The sequence below is a fragment of the Meleagris gallopavo genome, chromosome 6 (assembly GCF_905368555.1).
Source record: "Meleagris gallopavo chromosome 6, MGAL_WU_HG_1.1, whole genome shotgun sequence".
Lineage (NCBI taxonomy): Eukaryota > Metazoa > Chordata > Aves > Galliformes > Phasianidae > Meleagris > Meleagris gallopavo.
The window spans coordinates 42,525,357-42,552,206 of NC_139409.1; the positions used below are offsets into that span (position 1 = coordinate 42,525,357).

General features: G+C 48.9%; 2 protein-coding genes across 4 annotated transcripts; both read right to left on the bottom strand.

Moving 5' to 3' along the window:
- Positions 1–469: 469 nt before the first annotated feature.
- TGM4 (transglutaminase 4) lies at positions 470–10,962 on the bottom strand. Its single transcript, XM_003207247.5, has 14 exons — positions 10,822–10,962; positions 6,965–7,144; positions 6,784–6,890; positions 6,455–6,584; positions 6,015–6,133; positions 4,688–4,795; positions 4,084–4,258; positions 3,435–3,573; positions 3,094–3,197; positions 2,583–2,834; positions 2,016–2,372; positions 1,454–1,623; positions 1,141–1,277; positions 470–820 (listed from the first exon to the last, which is right to left on the bottom strand). The coding sequence occupies exons 1-14, from the start codon at positions 10,829–10,831 to the stop codon at positions 679–681; spliced, it is 2,130 nt and encodes a 709-aa protein (XP_003207295.1). The 5' UTR covers positions 10,832–10,962; the 3' UTR covers positions 470–678.
- TMEM42 (transmembrane protein 42) lies at positions 10,866–26,843 on the bottom strand. Of its 3 annotated transcripts, none has more exons than XM_085226512.1 (4): positions 26,666–26,843; positions 22,470–22,616; positions 21,682–21,728; positions 10,866–11,010 (listed from the first exon to the last, which is right to left on the bottom strand). In XM_085226512.1, the coding sequence occupies exons 1-4, from the start codon at positions 26,780–26,782 to the stop codon at positions 10,965–10,967; spliced, it is 357 nt and encodes a 118-aa protein (XP_085082638.1). In that variant the 5' UTR covers positions 26,783–26,843; the 3' UTR covers positions 10,866–10,964. The 3 variants fall into 3 exon arrangements, with proteins under 3 accessions (XP_085082638.1, XP_085082639.1, XP_085082637.1); XM_085226513.1 differs by lacking the exon at positions 10,866–11,010 and adding an exon at positions 20,444–21,560 and having other exon boundaries at positions 21,678–21,728; XM_085226511.1 differs by lacking the exon at positions 10,866–11,010 and adding an exon at positions 21,307–21,560.
- Positions 26,844–26,850: the final 7 nt, after the last annotated feature.

Genomic DNA, 26,850 nt, shown 5'->3' on the forward strand with positions numbered 1-26,850 from the left:
AATGCCACTCAGTGTCAACCCCCTGCCGTGGGCAGGGTTGCCACCCAGGGCCGCCAAGGGCCCATCCAACCTGGCCACGAGTGCCTCCAGGGATGGGGCACCACAGCTTCTCTGGGCAGCTTGAGCCAGATAAGGGGTGATGTTCTTCCAGGAGAGTGCTGGAATTATGGTGGTACTTCGAAAACGGACACCCCACCCCCAAAATAATACCAAAGAAGGGTGCAAGAGGAGAGGAAGGTACATGAAAAATGCTGCTGGGGAGACTGTGCCAGGTTTGCTCCTTTTGCTGTCTAAAGCAAAACGTACAGAGTGCCAGCATGTTTGCCAGCAGGGAGAGAGAAGAAAGGACACGGGGAATTGCTTGAAATTTATCTTGAGCTCCAGTGCACTAGGGTCTGGACAGCTTCATGAGACTGCAGAGGCTGCAAAACAGCCCCTGCCCGAGCATAAACATCGGTCACACAGTGAATTTGTCGATTTTAACGCTCTTTATTGAAGCACAGTCAGCTACAATCAAAGCAGCTATGGCCTTTAACCAGTGTAATTCCCTTTGCTTAATGGGATTGTAGTTCTTTGCTCATCAAGCCCTATTCTGCAGTCAAGGAGAGGAGTGGTGGCAGTGACCCGCAGCTGTCACATGTTCAGGGTCCCCTTCTGTCCACTGCCGTGGTGCTGTTCCTAGTGGGTGACCATGATGCCCTTCTCCACCGAAATGTCTTTGACCTGATTGGAGGTCAGCCTGGCCACGATCTTCTTCTCTCCTACTCTTGTTGGAGTGCATATGACTTCAGACTTAATAATCCTGCCTGGCTGTATATCCCTAGGGAAAAAGGAGAACAGTCCCAGCATGAGCTCCTTGCACATCACCGGTCTCATTTGCCTATTTGTCATAGTTTTGCTTAAAGAAAAAGCCACTGCATGTGTTAAGCATGGGTATGCCCTTCTGCAACCAAATTGCAGCAAGCAGGGCTTTGTACCCTATGTTGTACCCCCCAGGCACTGTTTTGAGCATGTATGTTGAAGAGCTGCACCGCTCACTGTCTCCTACCACTTCCTCAAGGAGAATTAACAGACAAGAAAAGGATGTTATTCCACGCCCAACAGCTCTGGGGCTCAGGGTTGCCCAAAACCTTGTCTTACCCTTCATCAAATGTTGCCATCTTAAATATGCCCAAGCCCTCCACCATCAGCTTGCAGTTGTCCAGAGGGACGTTCAGCTTGTTCTTGAAGATGAAGGCGCAGGTGAAGTCCTTGTTCACCTGTGCTGTTTCTGGCATCTGGAGGAGGAAAGTGAAGCAAACACAAACACGGGGAATCAGAGAGCTGATAGAGGTGCTGGAGGTGCTGCTAGCTCTGCCAAGGGGAAATGTTTCCTTCACTCCCCCCATCTACTTTTGGGACCTTTGCATGGGGTCCCCTGGCCCCAGCCAAGCCTGGAGGAGTGCAGCCTCACCTGGACCTGGATGGGGGGGTACTCGAAGCTCAGTGACACCTCCTTGGTGAGCTTCTCAGGTGTCCCCTGGATCTCAGCGATGGCAGTGACGTGGACGTGCTCTTCATCGTCCACTGTGGCCAGTGCCTTCATGTAAGCCTCGGGCATGATCTTCAGCGGGACACGCACCTCTGCGGGACAGAAGGCATGACCTGGCTCTTTAGCACATCAGTGGCAGAAGCAGCACTGGTGGCAGTGCCTAGTGATTGCTGGCGGGATGCTGGGTGAAGCATATTTGCTGAGGCCATCCTGCCCTGCATACCCATCTCCCCCCTATGCAAGTGTTGGCTCAGAAAGCACTAGAAGCAAAGATATAGATGTATATTTTTGGGAAGGGTGACTCATGCTTGGAATGAGCAAGTACTGTTAAGTATTCATCGCTCGTTAGTGTGTTGTTTGGCAGATTGCAGTCGTGCTGCTGGGGATCAGCAGTGTAGCCTACGTTGCTCAAAGATATGGAGCAAGCAACAGATAACCCTGGGGGTAAATAGCCTATAAAACATATCACAATTTCCATGCTTACCAGATTGGCCTTCCACCTTGACAGTCTGCTTGATATATCCAAGATTGGCATGGACTTTCCCAGTGTAGGACTGCAGCTGGCAGGAGCTGGCAAGGTCGACAGTCCAGCTCCCAGCCACAGTGCTCTTCACGGTGATGACCACCTCAATGGGATTACCAGGACACAGAGGCTTTTCGTTGGTTATCTCCAGCTGGACACCAGACTTGGGGACCACCTCATTTTGGATCGTGTCCTCGTCACCCGCATTTCTTAGGTTCACATCTAGGGGGACTGCAGCAAAGCGTGAACGAGGTGTCATCCCTGAGGGCTGCAGGTAAGAGACGGCTCTCTTCATGGACGCCCTTTCCTCCGAAGAGCCTGATGAAGCAAAAAAGCTGCCTCAGACCTGTATCTCAGTGCCCTCACCCAGAGCCACCTCCCTTCCCTTTATTTGTTCTTCTGCTGCTGAGCAGAAGGTGTCAGGGCATCGACTGCCTCAGTCTGAGCTCAGGAGAGCCCCGTGGTTTGTGCTACTGCTGGGAGCGGGGCCTGCCTTTTGACTCTGCTTTGGAGGATGGGGGCAGTCACCTTCAGGGAACTTGTACTGCCAGGTGATGTCCTCCCGCCTGTTCTGCCCCACAGCCTTTGTGCTGATGTTGGCGCCGATGCTCTGGCTCTCCACGCCCAGCTTGGTGTACTTGTTCCTGCCGTTCTCCTCCTTGACGCGCCAGTAGACCTTGTCGGCGTTCACTTCCGCGTACACAAACTTGCTGTCATAGGGCAAATACACGTCTCCATCTTTGACAGCCTTCACTGGGCACGGGCCACACTGGAAAATACCTGTAAAGCACATTCAATGCTATTTACTGTGCCAAACATGACACACACATATTGCATTTAAACATTCGTGCACCCACAGTGCCCTGCAGGGTTGGCTTCCAGCCTGCCAAGAAACACAATTCCCTGCTTCCTGGGCTCAGACCGCAGGAGTGAGATTGCCGGCCTCAGGAGCTCACAGCTGGCTGGAGACCACAGCTCCATACAAAACATCCCTGCCTCCCTTGGGAGTTGCAGAAGAGCCCTTCCAGGTAAATCCTACCTTGACTTTGCTCCTGAGGGGTTGCGTCGATTGCCTGCCAGCCATCAAACCCTGATGGCAGGTCCTTCCGCTTCATCCAGACATCATTCCACACGTGGAAGTTCCTGTGTACATGCAGGTTGCAAAGAAAGGGAGTGAGGTGTTGTAGGTAAGAGTGGTGAGCTTCTCTGCTTAGCTCTTCCAGAGGACAGCTTTATTAGAGGATTTGTGTGCAGCCCTGTGAAACTCTAGGCTGTCTTCTTTCCTCAGCAGCAAACACAAAGCAAAGGGAAACTCTCAAAGAAAAGCCTGCCGGGGCTGGGGAATGCAGCGTTGCAGGGATTAAGGAGGGTTAACCCTACCAGACGGAGTCAGAGGACATCCATTTCAGCTTTTCTCCTTTCTCGTTCAGGTAGACATCAACCCTCAGGTTCTCATCGGTGTCATGCGCTGAGTTGAAGTTGCTCACACTGCGGGCTGGGATCCCCAGGCAGCGCATGACTGCAACACAAGCAGAACACAGGGTTACAAAATCACTGGTAGGCACCACTGGGGTCGCTTGGTCCAAACCCTGTTAAAACAGCAACACCCAGAGCAGGAGCCTAGGCCCGCATCCAAGTGGGTCTTGGAGATACCCAAAGTGGAGACCCCATGGCCTCTGGGCAGCCTGTGCCAGCACTCAGTCACCCACATAGCACAGAGTGCTGCCCGGTGTTCAGAGGGAGCTCCTGTGCTCCACTCTGTGCTCGTGGCCTCTTGTTCCAGTGCTGGGCACCGCTGAACAGAGCCTGGCTCTCAGTGCATCACTCTCTCCCACTTGGTGTTTATACACATGGATAAGACACCTTAGCCATCACTACAGCAGTCCCAGCTCCCTCGTTCTCTTCTCACATGATAGGTGCCGCAAGCCTTTAATGAAAGCACCAGGATCAAAGGGCATGCAGAAGTTTCCCTGGATTACTAGCCCAGTAATTAGGATATCAGATAGAGAGACGTGATTTCACCCCTTACCTGTAGTGAGGACTCCCGAGAAGACCCAACATTGACCATAACTGACAGGCTTCTTCGTTTTGTAATACTGCTGCAAAATTGCAACGCTCCCAATCCATGCCATGGGGGAAGTCCCGTTCTCGTACTTCCCTGACCAGTTTCCCAGCACGACACCACTGTCGTCGTTGGCATTCACCTGTGTCCATCCACACACAGAGGAGACAACTTCAGGGATGAGGCTGAATGAGGCCCACATCTTCCCAAGGTGCTCCACAGCTCTACATGGCTGCTGGCACCAGCTGGGGCTTCCCTGCCTGGAACCCATCTGCCTGGATGTCTTCAAGCATCCTAGGCCCCAGCGCTCCCAGAAAGCGTCCCAGTGCAACCAGCAGCTGCCCCTGAAGCATGACGTTGGGCCTGGCCACCAGCTGCCTACTAAAGGACAACGGCACATTTTGGAAATGGAGAGATGCTGCATTTCTCCTGCCTCTTCCCTTCACCCAAAATGCCTCCCTATCTCTTCTCCTGCAGTTTTGTATTCATTCTAATCCTCAAGGAAATAAAAGCGAGCAAGAAGCAGGAAGGAAAGCTGGAGGGGCAAACCACTCCTCTGAGAGAGTCGTACCAAAGCAGACATGGCTCTGGACACAACCACAGGATCCCTTCTACTGCTCATCTTGAGCTTGCTTTTGTCCAGCAGGTACATGCAGGCATCCAGGATTGATTCCTCAAACTGTTTTGGAGAGAAAAAGGAGACTTTTTTACATATCACTCTGAAAGAGGATTTGGTCACTCACCTTAAGGTCTATCTAGGTATTTGGAGACTGCCAAACTGCCAAACTAGCCCTACCTTCTGATCTTTCCTTATGATATTGAATGAACCTACTTCCATTCTCTGGCCAATATCGGTGGTAGGTGGCTAGCTGGACTAGATGATCTTAAAGATCTTTCCCAACCCCAGTGATTCTGTGATTCTGGAGCCTATGGAGCTTCCAAAAGCCTTTTTCTCCAAAGAAGGGTTTAAATGAAAACCCACCTTGGGATAGACGAGCTTATGTCATCCGTCTTGCAAGCAGAGCCAGAACCTGCCCCAGCAATTTCTTGCTCTTGTGAGCACTCCTCAGTCAGCTACATCACCTCCCTGAAGCCTTGCACATCGCTCACATGAATAATGACATTTTGAGAAGGTTACAGATATTCAGGCCATTGACATATATAAAATAGATTCTGGTTAAAAAAATACATAATTGCAGATTACTATGACAAAAGATTCCTAATTAGCAGAGGCTGATAAAGCTCCCTTAGATCCTTCTCAGAGAGATGTCAGGCATCCTACACAATGAAACCTGGCAGAATATCAGCATTGCTTCCCCTTGCTTCATGGCAGAATAAATACTAAGACAGGCACAGTCCTATGGGCGATGGCCTTTGGCCCGTCTGTGGAAAAAGCATCACCATAAGGACTTTTGCTGGGCTCTTCTAAGTAATTACGTTTGAAATTGCAGACTTGGAGAACAAAATAGAGCAAAAAAAGGAACCCCCAAAAGAACCAAAAAAAAAAAAAAAAGATTGCAACAGCATTAATGATGCAATGGGGACAGAATCAGATGTCATCGTGTATCCACCCTCTCCCCCGCTGCTGAGCTGCCAGTAAGGGGGATCCCAGAGGGAAAGATTTGGTCAGAAATTCTCTGTTCTCAGTTTCTGAAGAATTTACCAGTGTCTGGTGATCTGATGGCAAATGCGCCACTGAGCTCTAGTCTGGGGCTAGGGAAGATGCTTAAGCAGATAGTTTACTCTAAGCACCTGAGATTTCCCAGTGAAACTGAGGGATTACTCAAGTGCTTTAAGCTGCTCGTGGGCTTAATCTATTTGTGGATTCATTTAAATTAACACCAAACAGAGAAAGAGTGAAGAGAGGTATCGATGCTGTGGGGACAACTGTGCCTCACCTGCCCAAAATTCCAGGGTTTGCTGTGTATGTTGAAGGCAGACCCAACATAGATGTAGCCTGTATCGTTGAGTACGTACTCCTTTCTCTCAGCCTCGTTGGACAGGAAGACAATATCACCTTGAAGAAAAGCACTTAGATGTTGGCTGACTTTCACATCCGCTATAGGTAGATTTTCCTGGAAAGCTAGACAGTGGCAGCTGGTGGTCTGTAACACTCACACCGCTTGGTGACTGTGTGGCATTCACACTTTTCTTGCTATTGTGGGAGAGTTCCTATAAGGCTAGGGGCTCCCCAGCTGGCTCATTGCTCTTGACCCACAGGGACACAGCAATTTGGAGAGAAGAAAGGATGTACATGGGAAGGGGGAGAGGAGAAGCTCCCAGATCAAGTCCTTGAAAGCAGTATTAATAACCCAGTTTGCCAGACCGCTTTCCTTACCTTCACACCAAGGGTTGAACAGAAGGTAGACAGTGTTCTTCTCGGGCTTGTAAACATTAGGGCCAGTCTTCACTATCAGGCCATATATTCCCACAGCAGCATTGGGTGCGCTGGTGACAGACAGAGTGCACTGGAGGCAACAAGGAGAGGGGACGTGACATGACCAACCCTCCATGGTGGCACCAGTGCTGTGGGGCAGAGGGATGGGGCACATCCTGTGTGCCCAGTAGGGGAGTGGGAGGTGAACAGGGCAAATGGAAATCCATAGGGCTAAAGAAACACAGGACGGGGGCTATGGGGTTTTATTCCAGTGCCGCCCCATGCCCTACCTCTGTGCCACTGGATTTGACGATGGAGATTTGCCAACCGCTGACATTCCTCGTGCTCCTGGGGTTCAGTGACATCAGGGTCCCCGTGGGCTCCTTAGGCTTTTCACCTGGAAATAACAAGTTGCATGGGTTTGCAGGGCTGTGCAGTGCCCGGTGCTCTCCCACTCGGAGCAGTGCTTACCAATGCTGAAGTGCAGTGACAGCTTGTCAGAGGCCCGCAGCTCCCTGCTGAGGGTCAGCTGCACCAGGAAGGGCTGCCCACGCCGCACCACCAGGTTCGAGGTGTTGTACGCATCCGTGTGGTGCTGCACTGAGTTCTGGCTCTTGAGGAAGTCAACCTTGGTGACCTTCAGGTCTCTGTCTGAAAGATCATTTGTGGAGAGGGAGGGAGATAGGAAAAAATATATTGGTCAGTAAAGACAGCTTTCTTCTTACTAGAGCTTTTGTGGGTCATGAAAACGCCTGGGCACAGCAAATATGCTTGTCAAGGACCACTGCAAGGAACAGATGGCTCAACAGCAAAAAACAATACCACTTAACAATACCACTTCTCCTGCCTTCGGGTCTGGAGCATCCCACCTCGTGGTGCAGGTGCTGGGGGCAAGAGGGGTCATGCTAGCAGCAGCTGGGACCATCCTCCTACAACACAACTTGCTTCGCCACAAAGCAAACTTTGCCTCGGCACAGAAACACTTCTGTATTGGTTTTAGTTTTGTTTTTGCTGTTCTGGAGCAGATGCCAAAGGGAATGATGCCACAGGCACTTGCATGCAGCTATGCATCTTCTTCACCTTGTTGTCCTTCACTGTAGGTAACATGCGCACGTGTGTATAAACAGCTATAGAAATATATGTATAGCCAAGGGCAAGGATCTTTGAGCACTACAAACGGTTGTTATTGCAGATATTAAAGCAAAACAGTGATAGTAGTGACAGTAGAAGCAGTCACTGTAGTAGGAGTAGTCAATAGCCAGGACCAGTGACTTAAAAATTAACCCCAACTGTTGATTTTTTCTCAGATCAAAGACTTTATTAGCCTTATCTTGGCACTGAATTCGTCTCTTGTGATTATCAGTTAATGGTTGACAGCAGCCGTGACCTACCCCTGTGGGACATAGGCACTTAGCCAAGTTGGATGTAACCCCAAAGTGTCAAAAGTCAGCCTTCCAAACTGCTGAACTTCGCAGGAGCAAAGCGAGACCCCTGACCCCTCTGCTCCTCAGTAGGGTGGGGGCCTGGGGATCTGCTCAGGTTGGGCAGGGAGAGCCAGAGCATGCCAGGACACGGCCATGCCTCCTCTGAAGTGTCAAACTGTGTTCTGCCTCTGCCCATGAGCCTCTTTAGAGCTAAGTGCTGTGCAAACAGCAGGGAGTAGCAACGCAAAGCAAGCGTTTGGCTCACGAGTGATTCAGATAAAGAGGTGGGCGAGTCACGAAATATGAAAACTGGATCACTTTGAAATAAAGGAGTCAAAGGTAGGAGGGGTTAAGGGATTAGGTCACAAAATGCCTTGACAGTTTTATATGGCACCGCCAGCAGTGCCAAGGTGAGCATCACTGGGAGCCAGCCCTAGCACCAGGGAGGCTGAGATGTGCCGGTGGCTGCGGCGGATACGGCTTCACGTGAGAAAGGCTGTGAGCAGGGCTGGATCCTGAAACCCAGCCCGGATCAAGGCTGCAATTGCTGCACAATGACTACAGCTCTGAGCAAACCAAAGTGATCACTCAGTGAGCTGCACCGAGTTACTGCCTCCCTGCATTTCCTCCTATTTACTCAATAAACCACATTTATCATAGCTGTGTAAGAATTATGGTAGAAGTATGAAGTTAGAAGTATGGTAAAAGGACTTAAAATTAACCGTCACCTTTAGTTCACTGGCTGCCTTTTGGAGTGCTTTTTGTTTGCTTGCTCCATGCCACTGTCAATCTAAGTCTGATATTTTGCACAAAAGGGAATGCAGGACACCAACATTTCAGCAGGAATTGTACAACCCTTTGCTGAAGGGGAAGTGAAGGAATAAACCAATCTCCAGCCACCAGAGCTGCTTGCCCTTGCTCCTTTCTGAAGCTCAGGTTAGCCTGTGCTCAGGAAAGACATTCAGCTGTTGGAGCGGGTCCAGAGGAGGGCCACAAAGATGACCAGAGGGCTGGAGCACCTCTCTTATGAGGAAAGGTTGAGGGAACTGGGCTTGTTTAGCTTGGAGAGGAGCTGCAGAGAGACCTCACTGTGGTCTTCAAGTAATTGAAGGGAACTTAGAAACAGATGAGGAACCGACTTTTTATACCATCTGATAGTGATAGGACATGGGGGGATGCCTTTAAACTTAAAGAAGGAAGATACAGGTTAGATGCTAGGAAGAAACTCTTTACTCAGAGGGTGGTGAGGCCCTGGCACAGCTGCCCAGAGAAGCTGTGGTGTCCCATTCCTGGAGGCATTCAAGGCGAGGTTGGATGGGGCCCTGGGCAGCCTGGTCTGGTGAGTGGCTGCCCTGCCCATGGCAGGAAGTTGGGTTCGGGTGAGTTTTAAGGTCCCTTCCAACCCAAATCACTCTATGATTCTATGATTTTCATCTCAGAATATTTTTTTGTTGACTATCGTTGATATTGAGGATGCAGAGAGAAAATAACGTGGGTAATTGTTAATTTTTTTTTTGAAGCATTCCCTGACTGTGCCAAGTCTCAAGTTGAGGAGCTGTGCCTGCCCAGGGCTGCATGCTAACCTCCCTGCACTGATTTCTGAGAAATCAGTGATTCCTGGTGATCTGTAGTCCAGCTGACACAGCTGTTTGTTCTGAGGAATGCCATGGAACTGGCTGGAGGCATCCCCTATCTTTTGGAAGCATCTCCACCCTTAGGGTGCCTTCTTTGCACTGCCTGCAGGCTTGTAAACATGAGAATTAATGGTTTATAATGGATGAGTGCTCTGAAATACATAAATATACAGATATATTTTTCTCCTAGTTCCATGATTTATCTGTTACAGAGGTGTTACAACCTGACCCACAGCCTCATCCTTACATCCCCATCTGTAAGTTATGAGGTTTAAAAAATCATATTGTAGAGCAGTGTGTTTATAGCCAGCCCGGCTTCAGTGGGAATAAGTGTTTCTCAGGAAGGAAGTGCAGTGGGAATTATATGGTCTGGCTGCAGGAAGGAACAACATTTAGACACCTGCATTTACTTACCATCCTTACCCAACCTCGGGAGAGCACTCATCTCAGGGCAAAGATGTTGCTGCCTGAGGCTGGCAAGGAAATTCCAGCTCATCCACATACAAGGCACAGAGGTATGAAATTATAGATTCATAGAATCCTTAAGGTTGGTACCACATCCACACGGTTCTTGAACACCTTCAGGGACAGTGACTGCACCACCTTCCTGGGCAGCCTGTGCCCCTGCTTCACTGCTCTTTCGGAGAAGAAATTTGTCCTAATATCCAACCTGAGCCTCCGCTGGGCAGCACTGCACAGCCCAGCTCTGCTGCCAGCTGTGCCTTTGGCACCAGCCACCCCTGCTGCCCTGCTGCCCAGCTACACACCAAGCCCAGGGCTTAAGGTGGCCCCAGCAGCTGCAGCCGCTGCAGGAGTGACTCAGGCACCTCACTGGTCAGTGCAGGTTCTGCTGACAATAGGGTAAGCCAAATAAATCCCTCTCATTCACATTGCAACTTCTGACAGGTGGTGTCAGCCATCCCTAAAAAGCAATACTCTACACAATCAAGCAGGATGAAAGAAAGAAATTCCTTTCAGCTTAGCCCAGTAAGTTCTTAAAAAACACACTTCTTGCCCATTACCATTGGCACAGCCAGATTTCTACAGGCTGAAGGAAAACAATGAACACTGAGTTGCGCCTTCCAGCCACGTTCAGAGAGCCCTCAAAACCACCTGCACAGCCTGACCCAAAAGCAGCACTTCCCCAGCAGCACCCAGATGCTTTCCCTCAGAGTCCCACTCACCACAGCGTTCTTGAGCCCCAGTCCCCACCACAGGAATCCTGCCAAGCTGCAAATATACTGCAAGTTATCATAAAGCTCATCAGTACCTTGGCTCATGGTTCCTGATGGTGGTGTGACCAGAGGAGAATGCGATGCTGATGGCTTCTGAGCTCCCGAGTAGCCTCTGCTCTTGCCTGTGTGCTTGCAGCAGGAACAGGGCTGCCCTTTTTATCTCTCCTGCTCTGAGGTGTCAGCAGGTCCATTGCCAAGGGGTGGTGTTTAAAGAAAGGAAGTTCCTGCAAAAAAAAATGACTACAACTCCCTCTGCACATAGTCAGCCCCTGAAGAACAGCGAAACTTAAATCCCGCCTCACATGGAAGGTAAATTTGCACAATCTGATGACAACTGGACAGACCCTTCACTGACAAATAGTAAATCATGGATTAGATGAGTAACGAGAATGCACTCGTGCCCTAATATCCAGGCTACTGGGACTGAGCTAACTTCAAGAGGAAGCTCACAAATGTTCAGTTCTTCAGAAATTAAGAGTTTCCCATGAGGAATGGTCCAACGTTCTTTGAATTTAACAGGATTTTTGTCATGAGGTTTGGGACAGAAACGTCCGATGCCGTGAGCTAACAGCCAGTGCTCCCGCCTGTGGCAAAGCCCCTTAGCTGTGGGGTTGGGTGGAGGCTGGAGGAGAAAGTGGGTGGGAAGAAGAGAGCAAGACTAAGTCCAGAAGGAACAAGAAATGTGGTGGACCAGGAGCCCATGTGCCCCATTGCCTCCTTGTCCTGGGGTGACCGAAGGGAGAGAGAGGAAGGGCATCCCATTGAGGGCACAACTGGTGGCACAGGTCATCAGTGACACGGGCACGGTGGCCAGGGGCAGAGAGAGATGAAAATGTTCCCTCAGGTACTCCAAAGTGAAGGAGCAGCTCAGCAGTGGGAGCAGCCTCAGCCGTCCAGTACTCCTCTATGCGGCAGCAGTCAATGCTGAGTGCTGCACAGTGTGCTTTGACCACCAGCATAGAATTCAGGATGCAAGAGTAGCACATCTAAGCGTAGGAGCTCCCTAAATAACATCTCAGTGCTCTCAGTCACGTGGTCTGATTTTTGTGTGTTTCTATGTGGAGCCAGAAGTTGGACTCAATTATCCTTACATATCCCTTGTAACTTGGGATATTCTGACTACCTCCCTATGAAGCTTTCAAAGGCACCAATTTTTCCCCATCAATTCAGGTAGCGAGGTATTTGCTTTAGGAGGACCTGTTCCATTCGGTGCCAAGTTAGCAGATTCCACCCTCCGAGCATGTCCCTGCTTGCTTCAGGAGCAAGTGAGATGTCCCCACTTGAGAGCATGAAAGGCGCATCACGGGGCATGGAGGGTTCAGCATGCATTCCTTAATCTCACAGGACATCTATATGAACATCTGAGCTGGCAGCGTTTGCAATAGCCACAGCATCACCCACCCTTCAGAGCCAGACACTGTGCCGTCTCTTGAATGTTTCACTATTGAAAAAGCAATGCAACTCCAGTTCAGCTTTCAGCATTGCCTTCATTCTGTGCTTTCATCCTAGAGGGTGGAAGACACTTTTGTTTAGAACTAGGATGAGATGAAGTAAAGTATGCATTGAATGTCGATACAATAACACAACCAATAGTAGGTGTGATCTGAACATTTACAACCTATGTTGCTGGTTTCCATTTGGTTGTAGCAACAACCAAAATCCACTTAATCTGAAGTCACTGACAGTAGCTTTCTAATCCAGTCTCAACCTGCTATAGACATCATTCCGTGTTTGGTTGAAGGCAGCTTACATTGTCTTGGCACAGTAGTCTTACAGCAAAAACTACAGATTTTTGCAAACAGGAAGGGGCTGATGTCAGTAACGCTTTGCTCCTGAAAAAGGAATTACATCGGTATGCACTGGAGGGTCAGTACAGGCAGGGTGTGTATTCTAGTTCCGTAGGGTTTTGCAAAAGGCTGATTTCAACGAGATGCACGTTCTGATCCTCTGAGCCTCACAGTTCAAAGAAAGACTGCTGAAATCAGATAGGTGTGAGTTCTGTCCTTCAATGAACCTTTGTCTTCGAGGACAGCTGACCTTTACACTGTCTCCAGGACTTCTTGGTTTACACCAGCAGACAGGGCTAGCTTTCATTTCTGTTTTCACTTTGTGCAGCTGCTGGTCTTCCCTGCTCCCATTACCTACTTCTGTGCTTTGTTATCATCTCAAATCAACAGCACTAAACTTGGAGCACATGGTGCAACGCTTCGACAAGAGAGCATCCTCCCCCACCTTTTACCAGCTTGCTCTGCCAGAAACGGCTGGTATTAAGTGTAATACACACTGGGAGAGCCATTGGCAAGCTCTGAGAAAAGGGATTGTAGGAATGTTTTTCAACTACATGGCATTTACTTGTTCCATTTTGTCAGCAGGTCATCTCCCTCCTTCCTGCCACCACTCTCCTCCTGTCCCTGCTGGATGGAGCGGGCAGAGGGCTGTGGTCCTGTGCTGTGGCTTTTTCCCATCTCTGTTTCTTGCTGTTAAAGACCTCAGGCCTCCTTATTTTTTTCCCCAAGCAGTTGCAAAGTTAATCACTTCAATCAGGCTTATGAAAAACCTAATATGCTCTTCTAATTAACAGAAGCAGGACATGATCTTTTTTTCCCCTGGCTATCACCAGCCTGTTACTTATCGCTGCAGCAAAGCTTAAGCTCCCACAGTTCTGTTCCTAGCTTGCAAAATCAGACACCAGAGGCTATTAGCCTTATCTGCACTTACCTGCAGAAAGGTTAAGTCAACTTATTAGCTGACACAAAATGCAACACAATGCAAACAAACAAAACTAGAATTCCCCAGTGGCTGCTCCCCTATTTACAAGCTCACTCTTTGTCCCAGGTTTTCTTTATTTTGTGTATCAAAACGACGAGAGTAAGGCAAACTTCCAGAGCATTCCCACAGATACTGATGCCGTGCAGGAACAAGAAGCACAAACCAATCCTCAGCTTGCAGTTTTAGTCAATAACAGCTCTCGTTACGGAGGAGTTGCCTTTTGTAACAGTGACAGCAGACCTACGTTTTTTATCACCGTTCAAGCATTTGAGTTGCTCCCATCGTGCCTTTTTTTAATTTCCCGCATCCAGAGCAACTCTCAAAATCAAACACAGATCAAAAGTGCCATGGTCTTCTCTGTCTTTAGGAATTTCCTCATGGTGAGACACATCTACATGTAAAGAACCTGACGTGCTCTCACTGCTGTTACTCTTGAGGGAGCACTGATCCAATCACTCCTCACTCATGCCCTTTCAGCACAGGCCATGACAGTGGCCTGTCGGCTACGCCCTGTGGGCATCCCGTCCTCCCAAGCAGGCAGATTCTCCCCTAACCTGACGTGAGCTGACTTGTGGCAGCCGATCGGACGTCAGGGTTGATGCAAGATGGCCAAGCCCAGATCGTAACCATTTCCAAGGCATCTGGCCACAGCTCATTCATAATGAGTTTCTCATTAGCAAATACTGAGACGTAATAGATACCAATAAGCTTGCAATGGAAACTCCGTTGTTTCGTTCTGATTTATCCATTAAGGAATGTTTGGACCTAATGTTATGGGTTTGGGTGCCAAGTTTTGGGCATTCATTCCAGCAGGAATGAAAACAGTCCCTGTACCCAACTCAGCGTCCCTCGGAGGCAAAGAAGGCTTTTTGCCTCAAATGGAGACCAAAGCTACACATATCCCACACATCAGTTTATGGTCTTGTAATCCCTCCTCAAGCAAAAACCTCTTGGTGTAGCTCTGAAGGAAAAGAGTTGCTTTAACAGTAAAACAGAGTGACACAGTGCTAACATAATTCTTCTGGTTATTTTTGAAGACCTTTCTCTGGCTGAGTTGCATGAGGCAAGGGCAGCCGCAGCATATGGGGCAACTCTGTCTAGAAATAGACTCTGGGATGTCAGAATTACGCAGTGTGACCCTTAACTCTTGTAAAATCACCGGAAGCATCAAAATAATCACCTTGTAGGGCTGAAAGGATTACATTTTTTTTCAGGTCAAAGTACTACTTGTTTGCAAGATGCTTCTTTAGAATTATGTGCAAGAACTGATGAAAATACCTCCACCATGCCACTTCTTCCAGGCAGCAGCTTCCTCTCTTGTGAAATTGTTCCTTTTTTAACCCAAGTAAATCGTCAGCACTTGCTGTGATGCAGGACAGGGTCTCCCAGACTGAGGTCTGTTCCATGCAAGGAGGAAGCTACTTCAGCTTTGCCTGTGGCCCCCATCCTTGTGGTGGAGGAGATGGTGGGCAACTGGCAAATACAAGTCATGGCCTTCTCAACCCCTTGTTGCAAGACACCGCTGGCCCCTTTCCCATCCTAACCAGCAGACCTGCTCCTCACACCTCCACCCCATCGGCAGAGCTGGGACATAGAGAAAGCCTTGCACCCCAGGAAGGCCAGCACGCGGCCACAACATGGAGGACATCCTGGGAAAGGGTTCAGTGGGGCGGGTGCAGCCACCGCAGGGCCATTACTCCACCCTAGAGCCCTGAACCAGCTTCCAGGGTGCATGTGTGGCCACGCTGACTGATTGCAGTGTGGACACACATCCACGGCCTACACCTACAGCAAACAATATGAAAAGGCACGAGGAAAAAGGAGCAGAAGAAGGTTATAGAAAAAATAAATGGTAAGGGCAAGGAAATCAACAGCATAAATATTGACTCAGCGATAAATAGTTTATCCATATATTTAAAACAGTTTCAGAGAACAAGGAAAATACTGACTGAATGCCTTCCCACCTACAGGATATGTGTTTGGCTGCACATGTCTGACTGAGAAAATAGAAACTGGCCTGCCAGCTTCTTCAAGTGACATTTCTTCCTGCAGGGGCGGCACAACTGCTTCCTGTCTGCCCCTGTGGGGATGCCCACAACACGTGTCGCTGCATGGATGGGCATAGCACGGTGGGTTTTGTGTCTGGGGACCTGCAGCTGTTTGCCCTGAGAAGCTGCTGAGGCAGCACGCTCCCATTCACCCCTCTTTGCAAGATCCAGGTCATAGCCCTTCATAGCAGCTCAAGAAGCTCTCACTTGGATAGGCAGCTGGAACAGCTCCAGGCCCATTAGGATTTCTTAGGAAGCATCTTCCTGCAGCACTGGTTCCTGACAGCTGTGCCTGCCTGTTGCCTAACTTGGGAATGTCCTGAAGGGATCGAGTCACTTGACACATCTCACTCGGCAGCAAAAAACGTGGAATATGTAATGGCTTATTTTTCCTGGGGGCACAGCTTGCTGTTCCTAGCATTGCTGTAATTTACAAGAAACCCTGGCTGATGTTCAGGACGTGCACACGCACTGAGAGCTGGCCATGGCGCCAAGCAGAATTGCTCAATGCTTATCTCTTGATTCAGATCCGAAAGAACCAGCTGCTCTTTTCTCAGAGGAGGTGAGCAGGTGTCACGTCCAACATATCCATGCTTCATCCCAATTCCCATAGATAGGATGAAACTATGGTATGAACCTGTCATGAGTGATGGGTTCGGGGTAAAGATGTACACGTTTCTTCCAAATAGTGCTGGTACCTCCTGCCGCACCCAGCTTACTGCCACTCTTCCTGCTGCCTTCCTCCTTACTTCCATCGTAGTGGCCTCATTGCTGCAAGGCATAGCAAAGCCCCTGCTGCCCCAGCCCAGGAGCTCCCCGGTGCTAACTAACCCAGCACTGGCAATTTCATGGGCCTTCAAAGGCATGCAGTGCACGTGGGAGCTGCTGGTTTACTGCTCAGAGCAAGTGTCCTGCATGTGCCAAGTGTTATGGCTGGATATTGTGGTGCTGTGTGTAACTGTGGACTCCAGGTGCTTTGGCCAACTGGCACTATCAGCAGCCATGCAGTGGGGCCCTTGTCCTTTGATAACAGTGTGTCTCTCTTCAAACCACGAATGCATACCCAAGAGTCCATGACAGTTTCTGTGGTTAGCTATCAGGCCTTTGGTAGCCTAGGTCTGTATGGTACCTCAAAGAGGAACCTCCTTTCTGTAACACAGCAGCACTTAATAGGAACTGGCAAATGTGGAGGCAAACAGCTTCCAGTAAACGTAGTGTTGCCCATGCAATCTGTTCCCGGGTCACAGAAAGTCCAACCTTCTGCCCAAAGTGGGATGGTCATCAGTACTAGACTGGGTCAGTTGAGGTTTTGTCCAGTTGAGCATTGAAAACCTCTATAATGAAGAAGCAGCCATATGGGCAACTCAACTCCTGGTGAAACGTTTTTTTCCTGAATGCCATCTTGGAACTCTCAAGGCACAACCTGTGCCTGTTGCCTCTTCTAATAATGTTTGCTAGAGAGAAGCCTGGTTCCACTGCTTTTGTACCTTTCCTTCAAGCTGCTACAGGGTCACCCAGACAAGCCCACAGCCCTCAGTCTTTCCTCGCAGACCTCTGTCATCTTGGTATTCCTCTCCTACACCAGTTTCCCAACATTTCTCTTGAACTGGTGTGCCCAGTAAGGGACACAACACCCCAGACATAGCCACTGACCACATTAGGGCCTGAGGGCACCATCAAGACAGTGCCCACTGTGCCAACAGCTCAGGAGCCCATTTCAGATATTACAGATAAGTTGATGATGTGTTTTCAGTGTTAAAAGATCTAGAAACGAAAATACTTTAGAAAGAGTACTGAAACACCTAGTCTAACAGCTATCTTTTCAAAGTTAGAACATGTACTTCAGTCTCAAATATTTCATTTTTTCCTCAAGACCACACTGTTTTTTTGGGTGTCAGTCAAGTTCAGTCCCGTGGCATTACTCTTCTGTTCTGAATCATTGAGACTTTCTTTCTTAAAAAGTGTACTATAACAATTTATGGTGTTACAGTGCAATTTTGCAATGCCATCAGCGTTAAAGGTCTCTGGAGGGTCACATGAGGCACTAAATTGTGCTAGATGGAATTTTTTATACACCAGACTGCAGAACAATCTTACTGAGCATATTCAACATACTCACTTCTACCACTTACCACCCTTGTAAACATAATATCCTGTAAGCTGTCTTGATAAACACTGTCACTGAGCTATCTTGATAAACACTGTGACTGAGCTACTGTACAAATCATTCAAGTAAGTGACTCATTGTCAATGACAATAGGGACACTTCTCATATTTTACATATAGTCCTTTACCCAATCAAGTCAAACGATGCTTTAAGGTTCAACTGCAAGTACCATTTCATCTGGTTTTGTTCCCTGTGAAGGTATACAAGATATTATTTATCTTAGAATATAATACTCTCGGACCTTTCTCATACAATAGAATTTTCAAACATTTCCCACAATTAACTCAAGAATTCTTCAATCTTTGTGAGCATTGTTGTGAATCCTGCTGTTCACCACGCACCTGATGGCTCTATTGTTTGAAGCATGACATGGCAGAGCCCTGCTTCAGAAGAATCTGATCACCAGGATGCTTATAAATCGGCTTGTGTTTGACAATGAGGGAAAGGTGCGGGAAAGACTCATTGCCATCGGTGCCTAAGAGATGTGCAAACACAAGTGCATTTTGTTGGAGAGATGTGTACTGGACAATCCTCTCTATAAATACTTGAGCTCAATGTGCAGAAGCCCCATGCACTACTGTAGTTTCAGCATACGGACAACCCAACTTCTGGCCTTGTAAGCTAAGGTTGTATGGTTGGTCGTGATTTTCAGCCACCTCACAATTTGCGAGTTAGTCTCACATCCCTCTTATTGTGTGTGATTTAAAATATCTGTACACAGAAAATTTCAGCCACTGAGGTTTGGATAGAGGAATGGGCTGCCCAGGAAGGTATTCAAGATACGTTTAGGGACATGGCTTAGTGGGGAAATATGAGTGGTAGGTGGATGGTAGGACTGGATTATCTTGGAGGTCTTTTCCAACCTTGGTGATTCTATGATTCTAATGAAATGACATTGCTTTCTAATGAAAATGACAACACTGCTGTTTGTGATCACCTCAGGTGCACTTTGGATAACCACACACAAACTATTTACAAGAAGCACACCATTTGATCCCGCAGCAATTGCAGCCCCAGCCCTGTGCTGACAGGCTCCACCAAGCCCTGCTTACATAAAAGAGAGGAATTCCACCACCAAAATGTGCCCTGCTCAGCAATCTTTCCCTCCCACAGCTCTTGGAACTAAAAACGTGGTTTCCACTTCCAGCATGCAGTATTTATGAAGTCTTGGACAATGTTTTCACAGTCCTAGTTTATCTTCTACTGTCCTAAAAGTATCACAAAGGAAAATGTTGCCCATACTTTCTGTGGATGTACGAACATCTCCCAGACCTTGGCATGCAACAGTGATTCTGAAATAAATGGCAGTTTTGAACTATAAAAAAGAAGGGCAGCAACAATCAAACTAACAACGAGCTCAAAAAGTGATAGGAATGGATAAACTTCTTGTTCCTGCACTCTAGCACTGGGCTTAGAAGTGAGCTTGACACTCATTTGGTAGAAGTCCTTACTCGTGGCAATGCCAGGTGAGAAACCAGCTAAGTTTTCCTCAGAGCCCAGAAGGATACAGTGTAAATTCTACATTTTGCTTTGGAGATTTTGCACACATTGAGCCAAGGGCAAAGAGCAAGGCACAAAGTGGACGCATGGCACAGCGCTGTGGGCACTGTGGCTATCCACAGACCAGATATCTCAGTCACTGCCGGTCTGGTCTTTCTCCAACCACTTGCATGAAAGCTTACAGCTGACTGGGAGCTAGTCATGCTTCAAAGTGACACACCAGGGTAAACAAACTAGGCTTGTAGCCTTTTTTATTTCTCAGTCACATGTGAAGGTCTAATGAGATTTCATAGGCTTGAAAATGCACAATTCTTGGTTGTCAGCTCTGCAGACAGACGAGGGATGATGACGGGTCTTAGCTCCTAGCAGCTGTTTTCTGCTCCCACCGAGGTGTTCAAGTGTGCAGGAGCAGGGGCTGCCCCAGGCTTGCTGCTGTTTCAGCCATTGACTGCAGCAACTTCCTTTCTAATGCCCTGAGTCATGGCAGCTCATTGGCAGCTCTGCAGATCCTGTGTCAGACAGAGCTGGCCAATGTTTGCCTTTCTGCTTGTCTAGCACATGTGAATTAAGCCAATTCAAACCAATCCATCGCCAGTTATCAGCCAGCCTAATCAAACAAGAAACACCTCCTCCTCTGTCTGTCCCTCACTGAAACATGGCCCGGCTTCCAAGGCCATTGGACATATCCCACTCAATCTGTCCTTGCTGGCCTCCAAAAAGCCCTCTCCACATTTATGAGGAATAGGCATTGGGAGCACTCAGTCCCCTTTCCCACCAATGCTGTTTTCTTTGAGGAAAAGACTTATGAGCACAGTAAGGGGGAAAAGCAAAGTGGCTTCTCAGGACACAGATGGCAAGCACCAGGAGCGAGGGCACTCCCTTGAAGCAGCAAGGGGACAGCGACTTTGTAGCTATCTGATATCAAGAAGGAAAAGGCACAAATCCAACTCCAGTGGCATTTCCACCTACAAGTCTATTTTTACAATCCTGTTGGGCACGGAGCTGATCTGCCAGCTAATACAAACATGACAGGTCCTGATAATGAGGCTCACACAAACGTGTCCTTGGATTTTCTGCACATGCCATGACTATGACTCACTTTCTGCAGTTACAAGAAGACACAACTTGGCAAGCCCAGAGCAAACAAATGGTATCACCAGCATGATGCATACATTTTTAGGCATCATTATGATTCTTTATTAGGACTGCAATCAAAAATTACCACAGAAATCAAGCATGCGCAGGCAGTGGAAAGAAACCAACACCTTGTAAATGATGATTCTTGCCACATGCAACATACTGGCAGGCATCTCATTCTGGCAACGAAGAGTAATCACTGACCCAAAATTTAGCACGAGAGGGAACCACTGATCTATTTAGTTACATTGCACAAATGGAAAATAGCATCATTCAGGAGTGATAAAAAATGTTGCCTGAGAAAAAACTTTTTTACTTAAAGCAATTGCTAGCTCAAGTGATGAGTGTTCATCACAGACACTCACAATGAAGAGGGCTGACTGATGACATGGTGTTCTTCCCGTGTTACAGTACGACATACACAAACCAGAAACAGTGATAAAAAAATCAGTGCTGGTTAAGAGTTTAAATGAAAAAGCAACCCCTTACAGTGAGCAACGTGTCAGGAATGGGAAACTGGGAATTACAGCAACAGACGTAGATGGCAAGTCAAAAGGTGTGTGTGATAGAGGCAGCCAAAGGAATTAATGTAATGCTCCACCACCTTCCAGACAATAGGAACCTGGAGCAAGCATAGGGCCTCTCCAAGAGGCAGCAAAGAAAATCACCACCAGCAGGGCAGAAATGTCCACAACCTTCAGTGCCTAGTTCTGCTTTCTTTTTCATTTTAAGATGGTTCCTCTCATGGAAAAATACCAATGTACGGTCACCTTCCACAGCCACTATGTTTACTTTCTCCCTCCCGTCCTGGCACTGGGAAGGTTCCACCAGCACAGGGTGTGAAGAGGAGGGGTGGCTGATAAGCGCTGGCTCTGGTTTCCAGACAACTGACTCAGACTGATCAGCTCTCCCTCAAGTTGCCACTGTTCCCACACCTCCACCAGGCACACGGAATGGTTGCTCTGGCCAACCATGGAAAATGCAATCTGCATAACTTTGCAAATCGATGGAGAAACGTGCAAGGGAGCTGAGCAGGTCTGATGGCACTCAGAAGGCTCTGGCACGGAATGAGAAAGTGCATGGTGTGAGGACCTGGTTGGGACCTGGCGGCAGCACTATCTGAAGCATTATCCAATGGAATAGGATAGGAAAGCTGGAAATGGAGAGAGGAGAGATGTCACAACCCCTTCTTCTCCACCATGTGCAGCGTTGGCTGGGGTGCAGCAGTGTGCAGCAGCACGAGGCCACAGAGCGTCACAGTGAGGCCAACCCACCACAATGGTGTCCACGTCTCCCCAAAGAGAAGTTTGCCCAGGATGGCCTGGAGGAAAAAAGAAAGACAAAGCTTTGCCGAGCTGAACCACCTTAAAGCTTTCTGCATTGCCAGCTCCTTCCTGGGGCTGCTTCAGCAGCCCAGGAGAACTTCCTAGAGAAAACTTCTGGTGGGACCATCACCAACATATGGATGATGATGATGCTGGAGATGACCTTGTTTAGCAGCCAGCCAGGAAGCACAGCCAGATGGAGCTCCCCAACAGGATTTTAGCAGCTGCAAGCATGCTTTGCTGCCTTCCCTGCACCACTCAGGAACCAAGTCTCCACTTCAGTCAGTAAAAACACAGCTCCACTGACTTGAGAGCGTTTAGGACAAGGCTGTGAGCTGGCTGAGAAGGGCTGGAGCACAGAAAGAAGATTAATGGCTTGTGAGAGTGAAATGCAAGCATACCTGTGGGCCAAAAGTGCTTGTGCTCTCATTAAGAGGTGGCTTTGATCTGTCAAAAGTGAGGTTTTGCTTTAGCTAAACCAAAACAAAGCAAACACTCCCAGCCCCAACTCTCACTGGCAATTAGAAAAAACACCTTACAGCTGCTCCAAGGTATGGCACATGGCAGTAATGCTCTTCCTCCCACACCACGCAGAAAATCCTACAGCCTCTGTGTGAGGAACAGCTGTGAGCTGACACAATTATTTCACTGCTGTCTGCACATACCTACACCTCCCTTCACAGCTAGCATCACCGTGCTCCTCTAGGCTTCTGCACCTTGGGAATGAATGTACTCACCGAAGAGATGAAGTTGGAGGCTGTTGTGGTCACAGAAGCAGAGGCCGAGGAGGAGGACAGTCGCAAGGCTTTTGCAAAGACTGTCCACATGACTGCATTGCAGGCACACACCAAGCCAATGCAGCCCACACGAAGTAGAACAGGCAGCTGTGGGACAAAAGGGAAAAACCTGATTATTTTCACTGCTTATTAAGCCTTACTATAACATGAATACTTTGGAGTGAAACCAAAGTAGCATGGGCTTGAAACTGATTTACAGACGGTATTACATGAAGATGAATATATTACATCACAGAAGGCAACAGAAACAAGAAAACAGCCCTGGCTCTGAGGCATCTTAACATGAATCCAGCCTCACAGTACAAGCTCAGAAGTGCTAGGACAGTGTACAGCAGCTGCCAAAGTCCAGAAAGCTTCTGGCCTCACAACTTGGTGTGCACACCATGCAGTGAAGTGCCTTTCCATCACCAGACATATGGAAAAGGGTCATATTTTTCCCTATCAGATTGGAATGCAGCTGTACATGTCAGCACTGTGTAAGAGCACAGCTTTGCCTAAAAAGCCTTTAACTCTTGCAGTCTACCCAATATCCTCTGTTCCAGCTGCTGTGGCCCATTCCTTAGCCTCTCAGTGTTGTGCAGGTGATGTGAAGGCCACAAGGGATGATGTCACAGGCAGAGTAAGTCCTTCAAACACTCAGGGAGTCCATGAAGGTGAGGAAAAGCAAGACTTTGCTCAGCCCACAGTGATAACATCTTCACATCCCATTGCCTCTCTCAGTCAATAGAAGGCCGTTGTGAGATCAGCCCTTGAGGCACAGGCGCTGTAGGCATGAAGCCACCCACAAATCCAGCTTGCCTCCTAGGAACAGCAGCACTGTGCCCTCCTTCTGCTAACTGATCCCTGGGGCCTCCAACCACCTCATGCTCCTACTCAGAAGAAACTAACAGACACCAGCCAGGGAGGCTGTTAAAGGAGCAGAAACTTAAAGGGAAAGGCCATAAATCATAGAAATAAGGAATGGCTTGGGTTGGAAGGGAACTCAAAGATTGTTCAGTTCCAATCTCCTGCCCAGGCAGTGCTGTCACCTACTAGATCAGGCTGCCTAGATTCCCAACCAACCTGGCCTTGAGCGCCTCTGGAGATGGGACATCCACAATCTCTAAGGGAAGCCAGTACCAGTCCCTCACCACCCTCTTAGTGAAAATATTTCCCTGACATCTAATCTAAATCCCCCTCCTTCATCTTAAAACCGTTCCCTCTCTTTCTATTACTATCTACCCATATAAAAAGTTCACTTCTCTTCTGCTTATAATCTCCCTTTAAATACTGGAAGGCCACAATGAAGTCTCCACGCAGCCTTCCTTCTCCATACTGAACAAGCCCAGCTCTCTCTGCCTGTCTTTGCAAGAGAGGTGCTACAGCCCTCTGATCACCTTTGCGGCCCTCCTCTGAACCTGCTTAACAGCAAGATCCCTTTGGATTGGCATCCTTTCCTTCTGTCATCAGAACAAAGCCCTGCTTGATAGCTGGCACAAAGTCTCCAAGGTTAACCCCAATCCCACAGAGTTCACGTTTGGCCTCATTTTGCCCCACTGGTAGCAAAGTCCTCCAACTTTATCAAGGCAACGGCAAACATTCCCAAACAATTCCCACCTGTGGAATGCTTTGCGGTCTGAGGCCCTTTATACCAACACATCACCGCCCGACAAACCTTGCTGAGAGGGATCACAGGGTCAGCCAGGCCCAGACACACCAGTCCTTCGAGGAAGAAATCTGCTGCTATGTCACGGCTCATTGTGGGATGGGGGTTGCCTTCCAGACAACTTCTTACTCCTGGCCTCTCCCTCTGCCTAGATTAATGGACATTTTGCCTTGGCCGGGGCAGCTCAGTATGTCCATGTAGGCTGCTAGAGGTCAGGCAGATTTGGAAGACATGAAAAATATCTCCATGTTTTATAAAAATTCAGTATATTCTTCTCTGGATCAAAAAAAGCCTATCAAGGTAGACTGTGAGGAGAAAGGGCCTTAAGATAGAATCACAGAATCAGAGAATGGAGAATGGCCTGGGTTGAAAAGGACTACAATGATCATCTAGTTTCAACCCCCCTGCCACAGGCAGGGTCACTACCACTAGACCTAACTGCCCAGAGCCACATCCAGCCTGGCCTTGAATGCATCCAGGGATAAAAAGATCTCATACTGTCTCCAGCTACCTACCAAGAAGGTGAAGAGGTGGTGGAGCCAGGCTCTTCAGTGAGTTACATTGGGGTATGACAAGGGGCAGCAAGTATGGGTTAGGAAAGGGGAAATGTTGATACACACAAGGGAAAACAAAAGCAGTGAAGCAGAGGCTGCAGGTTCTGTAACCTTGGAGGTATTCCAAGCTTGACTGGAGAAAGCCACGAGCCATCAGCCAGCCCTGCTGGAGTTACTCCATGAGCCCACCAGCCTTGGAACGATGCTGGCTGTCTTCAAAAACAACTCCACCGCTGAACTTCTACTGCAGAGCCATGAACTCAGCTGTAGCATGCTCTGGAGGTGGCACGTGTCCAGAGGAAGGTTTTCCAGAGAGGCTGAATCCTTCTGCATCTCAAGCAGAAGAGTAGTCATGGCAATAGCATGCAGTGCAGAGATGGGAACATCCCCAGGTGCTTCCCACAAGGAAGGACAGAGGTGTAATTCCTTCCCTGCAAAGTGCTCAGCAGAGCCAGCCCAGTGAGTCAAAGATTACTGTTCTGATTGCTTTTCTAAGAAGAGATTAAGTCAGTGTACATTTCAGATAATCCAGAACCACTGTTGAAGTGGCAGAAGCAAATTTAGACGGAGGTTGGCGGGAGAGTGGGGAAAGTAAAGAAAAGGCTTTCTCCAGGCAAAATGACCCCTTGTGGTGAGGTCGCTCTCAGGTGGGGCCAGCACGCATCCGTCTGCCCTGGAGATCGGTCTCTGTGCTGCTACTGAGCATCCTGAAGCTCTGTCACCACCTCTCAGAAGCATCAGTACACTTTTAACGTCTACTACTTTCCATACTATACAAGTGTCAGCAGCTTTTTTAGATGCATTTGTAGATTTCTGTAGTTCTTCCTCAAATGCAAAACTCAAACTTCAATCCCTTGTGGCAGCCCTGCAGAAATGCCTTCATAGCAAGTGCACAGGAGTCAAACAGTGAGCCCTCTGAAAGTGTTTATGGTCCTGCAGGTCCTGTAACATGTAAGCTCTAGGGAAACCGGCATTTGCTTCAAACTTATGTTTTACAGTAAGACTGATTAATTTAGTTCACAATAATCACTCAAATGGACCTGAAAAGTAAGCGGAGGAGCCAATCTGTTCAGAAAAACAAATCATAATCACAGAATTGAGCACGACTGAGCTCTGGAGTTCTGCCTCTGGAGTTCTCCTTGTCCAACCTGGAGTTGGACCTGGGGCACATCAGGCCCACGCTGCCAGCCGGGAGAGAGAAGGGTTGTTGTCCCACTGTGCTCACTTGCAGCACTGAGTGCAGTTCTGGGCAACACAGTCTAAGGTGGACACAGAACTATGACAGTGTCCAAAGGAGGGCTACCAAGACAGTGAAGAATCTGAAGGGCAAGGAGTACAAGGAGAGGCTGCAGTCCCTGTGTTTGCTCAGAGCAGAGCAGAGGAGCCGAGGAGGGGCATCATGGCAGCTGCAGCTCCTCGCAGGAAGTGGAGGGCAGCACTAAGCTCTGCTCTGTGTGACAGCGATCAGACACAAGAGAAAGGAGCCGTGCCAGGGGAGGAGCAGGGTTTACGGATGTGGATGAGATCCCTACGAGCCTCCCCTCCCCATGCGAGCAGTCCCAGCTCGCAGTTACTCCCACATTAGGGGCTGACACTCCACGCTTTACTTTTCGGTCAGCGCAGAGCAGAATCTTTTGGGAGGGGGGATCAAGAGAGCACCAGCATTTAAAATTTTCATTCTCCTTCCGACCACTCTTAGAAACATGAAAACTCCTGCTGCGTTTTGCAGATACCCGCTGAGCTCAGCATCTCCCCACACCCCAAACGTTTAGCACATCTCCACGGGCTGCGAGAGCAAAGCGGCACCCGCTGGAGCACGAGGAAGGGCCCGCACGGACTTCTCCACCACATGCGAACTCCGACGGGCCCGCCCGGAAGAGGCCGCAGACGGTAACTCAGTGCGGCCGCTTCCCCGCTCCGGCTCCCTCCCTCCTTACCCAGCCTCCGGCCGCCTCCCCGCCGCGCAGTGGCCGCGCCCCCAGTGCCAGCTTCGCCGCGCCCGCGGCCGCCGCCCCCAGCAGCCCCGCGGCCACCGCCGCGCCGCCCGGCCGCATGCCGGCACCCCGCGCCCGCTTCCGGGAGCGCCGCAGCCCCGCCCCGCGCCGAGAGGATGAAGGGGCGG